This window comes from Podarcis pityusensis, assembly GCF_964106645.2.
Source record: "Podarcis pityusensis genome assembly, chromosome: 2".
NCBI lineage: Eukaryota > Metazoa > Chordata > Lepidosauria > Squamata > Lacertidae > Podarcis > Podarcis pityusensis.
This window is the reverse complement of record NC_138029.1, coordinates 105382240-105394842: the sequence shown is the minus strand read 5'-3', so window position 1 is coordinate 105394842 and position 12603 is coordinate 105382240. Positions and strand designations below refer to the sequence as shown.

Here is a 12603-nt window from a genome sequence, read left to right as displayed (position 1 = left end):
TCTTCCCTTTTAAATGAGTGCTCCTGTTGAAGATTTCTTAAAGGAGAGATTGGATGGCCACCTGTCATGTATGATCTAGTTGAGATTCCTGCATTGCAGGGGGTTGAACCAGATGACCCTGGTGCTCTTCCAGCTCTGCAATTCTGTGATAAGGCTCCATTCACAAGTTCCCTTCCATTTCACACACTGCTTCTCCCCACCATTCTATTTTTCTTTTTCAACGCCACTTTACATTGCACCAGAATCTTCACTGGACTGTTTTTTGTGGGGAAGGAGGAGGAATAAGGATCTTTTTTAAAAAACAAACCAACAAGGTATTCTACCAACCACTGTGGTTCTTCCTAGCATGCTGACACTTCTCTCCTGTTTTTTTTAATGGTTCCAGTTCTAGCGGTGCACACCACCTAAATTCACTATCTAAATTCACAATTTAATCAGATTATAGTAGCTAGCTGTAATCAACATGATGAAAACTAGAGGACCCTGGAAAGCATAAAACTAGGATTGGAAGACAGGCTGAAAATGCACAACCTTTTAACATTTTCTGTGCTTTCCGCTTGGCAAAGAATGAAATCATGATTTCCCTGCCAGAACAAAGGGAAAAAATGAGGGAGGAGGATAGAAATATGACATTATCTCAGCCCCATTCCTTAGCTGAGAAAACGTGAATGTGTACTGCAGCCAAAATTGCACTGATATCAATTAAGACTTAAGCACACATAAGTTGGTGAAGAACTGCAGTGTGAGTTTTCAATGCAGTATCCATAACCACACAAGGAACTAAACAAAATCAGCGATCTTTAAAGAACAAGAATAATTACAAGTGAAAAGTAAAACAAAATTCTCTCAGTCTTCGAAAGTGATAAAACTGTTTCATGTCCATAATCAGGAACTGATCACCTATGCTACTTTTTTCTAATTACAAAATATAATAAAGTTTTAGACAGTATGTTCATATATATATTCACAATTAAAAATATATAGATGTATTATATTAGAGAGAATTTGTTTTCTAGTCCTCAGGGAAATATACCACAAAAGAGTCTGAGAAATAGTGATCAAATTAGCTTAATTACTCCATGTCAACTTGATTAGTCGCTGTTCTTTAATGCAAAAGCTGCCACTTGCAATTAATAGCAGTTGGTGCTGGTTCAATTGATTGTCTACAATGCACGAAACATGATAGGAAGTTTAGCATTATCTTACAGCAATTCAGTAGAGAAGTCTTGTCCCAATGGTACATAAATCTGAAGTACCAGAAATTGCTGGATCAGTCCAACTAGAAAAAGAGAAAAGAAATACATAAAGTACATCCTACACATATTATTTAGCATTCCAGATAGAGATAGGAACTTTATTTCCCAAGGTTTATGCAATATATAAAAAGAGGAAAAACCAAACCAAATCAAGCCGCAATAAAAAGGGATACTATTCTAAACAAGCAACTGGTGGCTCAGGTGGAACTCCTACAAAAAAGAGACCTAATTACTTTATTTACAGTTTTCATTACGCTGACAGCACACAAACACACGACTCTACAAGGGCACATAAAAATAAATCTAAAAATTCACAGGCATGTTCCAGCAAAAGCATGTCGTGATTACTCTCATAGATGACAAATCTAAACTATATTTGAACCACTTAAACAATTCATCACACAACAGAATTCAGATTAGGACAGCTGGGGGCAACTGAGGGTTTGTTCTAATCTGGATGTCTAAAACAGAAATGTAAGCTCAGATGGGAAAGCAAAAAGCAAAAGTTTTTTTGCAAAAATCAAAATCCATTTCAGGACAGGAACAACAAAATTATTTTGATTAATAATGGCCACAGAATAATCTTAAAAAAAAAAAGTGGGGGGTGGGGTAGGGGTGGAAGTTCCTATAGTTGTAGGAACAAGAATAGCCATGCAATACTACTATCCTATTATGACCAACTGAAAGAATAGCTGGCCAACCCCATTCTAAAACACACACCCTTCCAACTGTCTTAAGACCAGCTGATTGTGATCCTTGATGTAACTGACTCACCAGCCCTAAACAACGGATTGCGTTACCCTATGCTTGGATCTCTATTTTGAAAGGCACAATCTAGACCAGGGGTTGTCAACCTGGTCCCTACCGCCCACTAGTGGGCGTTTCAGGATTCTAGGTGGGCAGTAGGGGGTTCTACGGCACAAGCTGAATCCTCCTTCCATCGAGCACTGGTGGGCGGTAAGGAAATTTTACCATCAAGAAAGATGCATTAGTGGGTGGTAGATATAAAAAGGTTGACTACCCCTGATCTAGACACAAAGAAACATTTCAGTTAAACACATTGCAAACTTTGCATGAGAAATCGGGTTAGCAAAAATGAACTCCGCAGCGCCATCTGATGTTAGTATTAGAATGCATAAACACATATAAAGCGCTTTTTCTTTGCCAATGTAGCTGAGTCCAACGAAGCATTGCCATTCCTGCTTTTCCCTTTCAGAGTCTTTAATAGTTAATACAGGTATAGGCAAACTCAGGCCTCCAGATGTTTTGGGACTACAACTCCCATCATCCCTGACCACTGGTCCTGTTAGCTAGGGATGATGGGAGTTGTAGTCTCAAAACATCTGGAGGGCTGAGTTTGCCTATGCCTGAGTTAATAGATATGCAGCTGTGGGTTTTGTGTTTTAAAGAAGCCTGTTTAACTGGGTTCAATGATTTAAAAAATTCTTTAAGGGCTTTGGTTGTATTTTCATTCTATGTTTAAATTCCTCTGAGAACTTTGCTGGACTGGGGGTATATAAATGTCATAAATTTACTTCCTGAAGAAAATTATGTGTTTATGGTTATTCCTGTGTGTAATTTGGTATTTGTGTTTTCTCTTTCTTCTTTTCTTGCTGTTATCAATAATTAAAAAATTACTTCCTGGTAAGCATAATTGGGACTGTGGCCTTGGTGACAAGCCTCTTTAAAGTAGTGTTGGGAAAACCTCAGGCCAACCCATTTACAAATTTTGGACAACCTCTGAGGTATGGCAGCCCAATCAGATTATTTTGGACTCGCCACATCCACCTTACATGGGCCTGGCATCATATATGACATTGGACACAGGAAAGTTCAACCTATACATAAAGTAAGAAGAACTCAATGTGCTCCTGATTCTGACTTTGCAGCCAAAAGTTGACACTTCTTGAATTTTACACTTTTTCACGCACAGAGACACAAAGGCGGAGAATTAAAGAACTGCTGACTTTTGTCTGCAGATGAAGAAGCAGGAGTCTATAGAGCGAACTTCTGATTCTTCCTTTGCATCCCTGGCTTGAATTCTTCCTTTTAGGCATGGCTTGAAGTCTATCCTGGGATGCAAATGATGAGTCATCCCTGCAAATGATGAGTCAGGGAAGCAAAGCAAACTTCCTTTGCAACCATGGCTTGATCTTTAAATCACCTGTTGTCATATCACAGTTTGCCTGCGGAAATGAATGCTGAAGAGCCACTGTCACTCAATTTAGACAGCACTGAACAGGATGGACCAATGGTCTCACTCAACAGAAGGCAGCTGCCTATGTCCATATCACAAAAGTTTTTGTTACAGGCAGGTAGCTGTGTTGGTCTACCACAGTCAAAAAATAAATTTTAAAAAAATCCTTCCAGTAGCACCTTAAAGACCAACTAAGTTTGTTATATTGGTATGAGCTTTCATGTGCATGCACACTTCTTCAGATACACTGAAACAGAAGTCACCAGACCCTCTCACTACAGTGGTACCTCTGGTTAAGAACTTAATTCGTTCCGGAGGTCCATTCTTAACCTGAAACTGTTCTTAACCTGAAGTACCACTTTAGCTAATGGGGACTCCCGCTGCTGCCGCGCCACCGTTGCGCGATTTCTGTTCTCATTCTGAAGCAAAGTTCTTAACTCGAGGTACTAATTCTCAGTTAGTGGAGTCTGTAACCTAAAGCGTCTGTAACCCGAGGTACCGCTGTATATATAAGGGTCTGGTGACTTTTGTTTCAGTGTATCTGAAGAAGTGTGCATGCACACAAAAGCTCATACCAATAACAAACTTAATTGGTCTCTAAGGTGCTACTGGAAGGAAAAAAATTTCCATAAGTTTTTGATTGCCTTAATTCACACCAAAAATCTTCTTTCAAGAGCACTCAATAGAACAAGCCCAATGTCTTAAGTTTAACATAGCCTCAAACAATTTCTCCAACATTTGCCTGCTGTTTACCCATACATTTTTGCTTTCAGTTTTAAAGCCTAGTTGAATGTTTTGATTTTAAATATGTGATAATTAGCCTACAGAATAAATCTCTAAATAAATACAAAGTGGTAAGAGTCAGAATGACTCTACAGTTCACTGCAAAATCAAGGGAAATGGTAATTCAAATTTAAGCTGTTAACACAAAGATTGCAACAGTCTTAGTAATTAACAATTCTCAAATTAAGCCTGAGCACTTTGTTGTAACCCTGCCAACAAACAATTCAAAATTCCATTTCTCATTAAAGATGCATTAAATATTTAGAGATCTGAAAAGTTTACAGCAGAAATTTAAAATTAATTGAACCCATAAGCATTAATGCAGTAGCACACTTTAAAGCGCCTCATTTCTCATATAGCCAGTGTTTGGAAAGTTAATTTGTAATTACAAAATACTATCCAATAAATATTGGAATGTTCACTTTAACCAGAACATCACACGACAACCAAATCACATAGCTGAAAATGGCAAATCCCAATCCAAGATACAGTTCAAATGGCAGAAAGCTTTATAGGCGGTGCCTAAATTTCACAATGGTAGGTGTCTATCTCATTTCAGCTGGTAATGGATTCCAGGGAGATGGAGCTGCAACCCTAAAAGCCTGGTTCCCATGAGAACATTAAGTGCACCTCTGTGGCAAATGGTACACTATCAGTGTCCCATCTAAGCAGCACAGTTGCTGGGCAGTGAGATATTTTGAGAGTGTCTCTTAGATGTCTTAGCAAGCCAAGCTGGCAAATGAAGCTCCTAGATACTGGGGCCACCTGTGCCTCAAGTGACAAAGACTGGACCTGGAGTACCCTCAAACTATGTAACTGTAATTTTAGAGGGAATGCAACCTTCTCCAGAATAAGCAGCTGATCTATCTCCTGGACCTGGGGATCACTCCCCACAGGTTTAAACTCAGCTTATTATCTTAAAGTAAGATAGCGGACAGCATCTAAAATACTCTCAGAGACTCTCATTAAAATCCTAAGAATTTGAGTCTGATTTCCAACCGTCTATATACCTTAAGTGATAAATCCAGAAACCTGAGGTTAAACTTTTATTTTCCCCTCCCTCTCTTCTACAAACAGATTTTAATTATTGTTTCTGGATTTATATTTGGAAAGTGAGGGAGTCGGTCCATTTAAAGCAGTGGCTCTCCAACTTTTTCCGTGGATTGGCATGGGGATTACGTGCTCTTTTTTTTTTTTGTGGCGCCATTTTTCCCCCTTGCCGTGGGGACTGAAATAGCGTGTGTGCATGCGCATGGGCGCTCCTCTGTCCTGGAAGTGCGCCGGAAATAGCGTCTACGCACGTGTATGGGTGCTCCTCCGAGAGGTCTGCCAGGGAGTGGACCGAACCGGCCTCAAAAAACGTTGCCAACCCCTGCTGTAAGCACTTTCAGAATGAAAATTTGCTTGTGACATGCTGAATTTTTTTATTGATAAGCAATACATTGGGGGGGGGGGGAGAAACAAATCCTAGCAGTGCTTGATTTATGACACAGAACACAGCTACTTTATGATTGTGGGACAGGCAGAAAGTACAGAACAATGCAGCTACGTAAGAACATGAATCATTCCCAAAATATAATTATAAACAAACCTATTACAAACAGACCTTAAGTATACAAACTTAATGAGAGGTGTTAGCTTGATTTTGCCAGATTATTGTTGTTGTTGGCATCCACCTAACTCAAGAGACAACACATTGCGCCTCCGGGGGTGAAGACAAACCGCTGCATTAGCAGCACCAAAGTAACCTCCCTGGGGTGTAAGCCTGGACAGTGTCAATGGAGACACCCCCATCCCACCCCCATTGTATGCTGACAGCTTCTAGGAGCCACAAGTGAGAGCTGAGTGCAGGGTGGGGACCAAAGGTGGACAAACTATCACTTTGACTTCATCCCGGAAGTGCACTCCATTATCCCTCGATGGGAAGGGCTGGAAAAGGTTGCCTCCCTCTACAAACGCTCTAGTTCGCCAGTGTCTTTGTCAAAATGTGGCACTCACAAACTGGACACAGTTCTTCAGATGTGGCCTGACCAGTTCAGCATAGAGCAGAGTTTTTATTACATCCTGTTATCTAAATACTCCAAGTAGACCCACTGAGGTCAATGGGCTTACATTAGTCATGACTAACTTAAGTATACAGTGGTACCTCAGGTTAAGTACTTAATTCGTTCCGGAGGTCTGTACTTAACCTGAAGCACCACTTTAGCTAATGGGGCCTCCTGCTGCTGCCGCGCCGCCAGAACACGATGTCTGTTCTCATCCTGAAGCAAAGTTCTTAACCTGAAGCACTATTTCTGGGTTAGCGGAGTCTGTAACCTGAAGCGTATGTAACCTGAAGTGTATGTAACCCGAGGTTCCATTGTACAACCTTACACTTCTGTTAACACAGCCGAAGATTGCATTAGCTTTTTCAGCAGCCATGTACCATGACTGAGTCATGTTCAGCCTATACTTTACACAGACTTGATCACTCTGCTCTGTATGAAGACTACTAACATGCATATGAAACTGGTTAACCAACAGGTTATCTCACTTGCTCCAAACCCTAAGCATGCCATTGTGTGCACGAATCCCATGCATAAAAGGGCTTTCCCATATGCCTCAATGAATGAGTTAGATCCCTAATAGCAAGCTACCAAACATGTTCAAGGAAAAATTATTCTAATCAACTTAATTCCATGAAAATGAAATACGCATGTGGTAGCTTCACCCTACCAGCTCAGAGTACATTTCATCTGTGCTGAAAAAGCTGCTTATTCTTTCCCTGTGCGGAAAATAATTTTCTACCCATTTTGACATAAAGGCCCATGTAAACTGCAGTCAAAAGAAATAAAAGCTACCTCTAACATTTGCTTCTAACACATTTCATCTGAAGTAAACATAAACAAAACAAACGAATAGGCAATAAACAACGTGCAGTGCCTAGAGGCTGACTTGTAATGTCATCATGAAAGAAATGGGGGAAGATCCTTCTTGCCTATGAGAATAGTAGAGCTATTAGGCCGCATTCTGGACATTCTTAAAATAATCATTCCTTTGTTTGCAAAATATAGCCATTTTAAAATCACTGATGGCTCGTTTTCTAGATCTTTAGAAAACACACACAGAGGAAGAGAGAGAGCAAAAAGGAGCAGTAGAAACCGTAAACACATGCTGCCAAACATTTTTAAATGAACATTTTAAATACAGACAAATGACATATTTATTGAATACTATTTCCTTATGAAGTTATGCTGTAACTCATTGCTACAACCCCATCTGTAATTGTGACTACCACCAAAAATATTTACTTGCACAATAATAAGCTGTGATATGACTAGCAGATAGACGTATACTACTTTCTCAGTTTCCAGAATTCTCAGCTCACTAAATAAAAAAATGCACTATTAATGTTCAAAATGTACCTTCTTTTATTTAGGATATATCTTTGCACATGTTTTCACAGCTGCTGTCAGCGCATAGTTTTTAAGAGCTCATCCACTTGCAATACATGCTGCCCTCACTCTGCCTCCAAACCCCAGAGCTTTCTATCTCTCTCTCTCTCTCTCTCTCTCTCTCTCTCTCTCTCTCTCTGTACGTGTGTCTGTTTGCCTCACATGTGATGAATTTAAGAGCAAAGGAAAGTTCATCTTTTCTTATTCAGAAACTATGTTCTGGGGTTTCTTTGTTTTTAAAGGCACAATGCAAGATACAGAAGACTAGCAAGTTTTGACATCAGCATCTGAAATGAATTCTATGCCCTGACTTTGTTGAAGCCAGTCTACTGTGACCTTACAGTGTCAGCCTGAACGATGGAGATCCAAATTAAAATCATCAGACTGCCCTGACATTCACTATCTCTCACCCTAACCTGCCACACAGGGTTGCTGTGAGGACAAAATGGAGGGAGAGAAGAATCTGGTGCTGGGCACTTTGGAGGAAATATGAAAAAAGTAATACATAAAATGCTGGTGAAAGAAAGCAGTGTCTCTCCTCACAGTGGAAAATGGCAATAACCCAGAAACACAGGTGTTTTCCTTGAGGGAAGTGGTCTAGTATAATTGTGCCATGCATTTGTTGCACAATAAACAGAGGCAGAGAAAGCCATCAGTGAAGATAGATATATGGCAAGCCTTTCATACAAATCAAGCCACAATATAATAGTTGAAATTATGTGAGGAAAGGTCAATAGAGCTTAACAGAATGCCTTGGTAACTTGTGATAAGAATCTTATCTAATAGCTCAGTTGGTAGAGCATGAAACTCTTAATCCCAGTGTTATGGGTTCGAGTCCAACACTGGGCAAAGGATTCCTGCATTGCAGGGGGTTGGACTAGATGACCCTCGTGGTCATTTCCAACTCTATAATTATATGAAATATTTTCCCCTATAAAGGAATTTTATAAGAATTAATTAAGCCTAGAAACATGGAAAATACAGGATTACAGCTCTTTTTACAGAATTCACAGAAACAATTCAAAGACCCTCTTCAATGTGTGCCCGTATTTGTCAGTCATCATCTTTAGAGGGCCTATATGATCACATCTGGCCAGCCAACTCTGCTAAACTTACCAACAGGGAAGGAAGACATTTGGTTCCTTAGAAAGGAAGCACTTTATATAGGGAAGCATTTGACTTCACAAGGAAGAGGCTTTCCATTTTCTGAGTTCACGTGACACATGTATGCCTGATATATTTATTACAGCTTTATCCTGCCTTTTCTCCAAAGAATTTAGAGTGGGGTACATGTTCTTACTACTGCCATTTTATTCTTTTAACTACCGGTACGTTGTGAAGTATGTCATGCTGAAAGTGAACCAGTCTGCTTAATAACCAAGTGAGGGCTTGAATTCATTTCTCCCCCATCTATGCATCACACGCTATTCTCTGCAGCATGCTGGCTTAAAGCGCCGCAACCCCAGAGTCGGTCACGACTGGACCTAATGGTCAGGGGTCCCTTTACCTTTACTACATCTATATTTAATACATTTGTACTTACGAGCTTGCCTGGTTTCCTTAGGAAGTTGCATCTTGTTTGTTTGACTGCTTCCTTCAAGAACAAAGACAAAGCCTTTCACTTGCTTATCGAACTCCTATCAAACCAACAAAGAAGATATTATACTTGGGGCGGCCAAAACAATTGCCCCAAAACACCAATTTACTACAAATGCAAATATTTTTATTGGTTGTGAAGCCTATCACGAGCAAAAGGCGGCAGAATTGGCTGTCAATGCTGGGCTGGGTAACCCCTTTTTAACTCAAAGGCTACATCTGCTATTGGCAAACCCTCTGAGGATGATGTGTTGCACTCATTCTCTGGATTGCAAAAAGAAAGACATCACTTTCACCATCAAATGGTTGGAAAATCCTGGAGAGTCATAAATGGCTCATGGGCCACAGGTTTGCCACCACTCTTCTAGAGCTTTCACCATTAACAATGAGTACAGTCTTTGATTGAGATTAGGGACTGCTATCAGGACTCAGTAGTTATTTTGTTTTGTGAGCTGAAAGTTGGGATACTGTATTGGGTCAGATTGTTATTATTAATGTTTGACATTTTATTATGTTTTTATGTGTGTTGGAAGCCACCCAGAGTGGCTGGGACAACCCAGTCAGATAGGCAGGGTATAAATAAAATTGTTGTTGTTGCTATTTTGTTAGTTCCCTTCTCCTCTGTCTTTGTGAAAGAAACCCAACATGCAGAATTTAAGCCGGTGAACCTTTCTTCATCACTGTTTTCATGCCAGGAAAAGACTGGACTAGACCAGCAGTAATAATAATAATAATAAAAAGCTATTCTAAGCTTGCTGCCATTAGAATTTTTTAGCTGTATGAAATGCTAACTTCCGTGGTCATTTATTTTTGTCACAGTAAAAGAAGTGAAAGTGACAACTCTTCCACAGTCAGGTCAAAGCCCTTATTACTTTCTAATGTTAAGTTTCATGTACATTTTCTGTAGTTTATATACCAAGGTCTTATCATTCCTGCATGAGACATACCTTCCCAATTACCGAAGGACTGCCAGAAACCTTCCATTTCATTCCAGGGTTCTTGCCTTGAGCACTGAAGATTTCAACAAATGGGCCACCCTGTAAGAAAAGCAAACAATGACCTGTCCAGTGTGGTATCACTTGTGCTTTCTTTCACCCCATTGCTCAACAATTTAATCATAATTTAATCAATTCCTGATATAAATACCAAGAGCAATAAGAGTGATTCACCCAGATGTCCAAGGTGGCAGTGGTGATTAGAAGTGCTTTTTATCTGCTAATGCTCCCTTATGGGAGAAGATGTACTTTTGCTGATGACACCAAATTATCCAGGGTGACAACAAGGGATTGCAAAGAGCTCCAAAAGAGCAGTGGTACCTCTGATTATGAATTTAATTCATTCCGGAGGTCCGTTCTTAACCTGAAACCATTCTTAACCTGAGGTACCACTTTAGCTAATGGGGCCTCCTGCTGCCGCCACCGCCTGATTTCTGTTCTCATCCTGAAGTAAAGTTCTTAACCCAAGGTACTATTTCCGGGTTAGCGGAGTCTTTAACCTGAAGTGTTTGTAACCCGAGGTGTTTGTAACCCGAGGTAAACTGTATATTGAAACTGGGTGAATAAGCAGTAAAATAGGTAATGCTCCTCAGCTTGAACAAATATAATGTGATGCACATTGAGGAAAAATCCTCAATTCAAATATGAACAAATGGGGTCTGATTTGGTGGTGACTGACCAGGTAAGAAGTCTTGTTTTTAACTGTTTTTGCACTTTTCTTGTTTTCTTTTCCTGCTTTGATTGTTTTATTATATATTTTATTGTTGTATAATTATGGTAAATAGCTGGTAATAAATAAACATTTGGCTCATTTTAGTCTGGAACAAGAACGTATAAAATTGTGCATTTTGTGAGGAGTATGAATAGTTTTATTCCCCCTTTCATAATACTAAAAACTAAGGTTATCCAATGAAATTGAATTAGGAAAGATTCAAGACAGACAAAAGGAGTGTGTATGTGATATACCACTTCATTGCAACAAAGCTTCCTAGCAGTTTACAAAAATATAAAATAAAATATTAACATTCTGCATTAAAAAGTTAAAAACAAGTATTTAAAAACATTGCAAATAATGTTTTAAAACACTCAAAAAAACATTTGGAATTCACGGGCATGCAATTGCCGCCCAACTTGAATGGCTTTAAAAGGGATTAGACAAATTAATGGTATGCTTCTGAACATTCGTTGTCCAGCAAAACAAGTGGGGAGACTGCTATTGCTCTCATGTTCTGCTTGTGGGCTGGAGCAGGATCTTAGCTGGAAGCAGCAGAGTTCATTAAGGGAAAATGTGCTTCAAATGCACTTTAAAGGCATAATTGTATATATAGCTTTACGGGCTGGGAATGATTAGAAACTGACTAACTATCAAAGCCAGAAAAGGTTTGTGGACTCCTGGTCAAGTCTTCAAAGAAGATCTAGACTGTTATAAAACAGAAATGAACATCAATCACTGAGCTTAAAAAAAAGCTCAGACTAAAAGCTCAAACTAACGTTTTCAATATTTTGCTCTTTTTTTAGGTTTGTTTATAGGTTTGTGTAAAAGCTAACAAATAAACATTTCTGTTTTACCTGATATTCATTTTTGAACATCCTGACAGCAATTTCACAGCTGGAACAATTATTTCAATACACCAGTGAGCAATGGGATGCTTCTAGAAGTCACTAGAAATAAAGAAAAAACATTACATGAAATTCCACAAAAGCTTTACTAAAATAGCAAACGGTACTGTGTTTGAAATACTGCCTAGCACTAGTTAGTATCCCATAATATCTGAAGCAAAAGAAGTGTGTTTTACTCTGGACCACCTTCTTGGTTCTGGCTGTGCTTACTAGCTAGTTCAGCTTTCTCTGTTTACAGGACAAATATCCAACCTTAGACGTCAATCAATCCTGACAAATATTCAAGCAATTGTAGCGCAACATCCTCACATAAATATGCCAGCATATTTTTCCACTGAGGATCATGGGGTCTGTAGTTCAATGGTCTATCTTGGGGATAGGGTAGTAGCAGGCTACTGAAGACATTTGAAGGCAGCCCTGTATTGGGTAGTTTTTAATGTTTGATGTTTTATTATGTTTTTATATGTACTGGAAGCCACGTAGAGCGGCTGGGGAAACTCAGCCAGATGGGCAGGGTATAAATAATAAAATTAATTATTATTATTATTATTATAAGGAAGCAGAGGAAGGAACTTGACCCTTCTGGGTATTAGAACGGTAGTCTTCAACTTTTTCTGAAATAGAACCCATCTTTAACCAAAAAATGCTCTTGGGGATTTATTTCTTATTTTTTAACCGTATACCTCTATGGTAGTATAACTTTTGTTGCAGCGCACCTTGGA

At 39.3% G+C, this 12603-nt stretch overlaps 1 protein-coding gene across 7 annotated transcripts in view; it reads right to left on the bottom strand.

Moving 5' to 3' along the window:
* The window catches only part of CFAP20DC (CFAP20 domain containing), a 144789-nt gene that overhangs the window by 120805 nt on the left and 11381 nt on the right, over positions 1 to 12603 (bottom strand). For 6 of the 7 annotated variants that reach the window (XM_080995705.1, XM_080995704.1, XM_080995700.1 and 3 more), the window contains exons 2-5: positions 11831 to 11923; positions 10214 to 10303; positions 9214 to 9307; positions 1207 to 1279 (exon numbers count right to left, since the gene is read on the bottom strand). In XM_080995705.1, coding sequence (XP_080851831.1) covers positions 1207 to 1279; positions 9214 to 9307; positions 10214 to 10303; positions 11831 to 11851 — 278 coding nt within the window. In that variant the 5' untranslated portion in view covers positions 11852 to 11923. Of the gene's footprint in view, positions 1 to 1206; positions 1280 to 9213; positions 9308 to 10213; positions 10304 to 11830; positions 11924 to 12603 lie in introns of those variants that run through there. The other variant, XM_080995703.1, reaches the window with a different exon arrangement.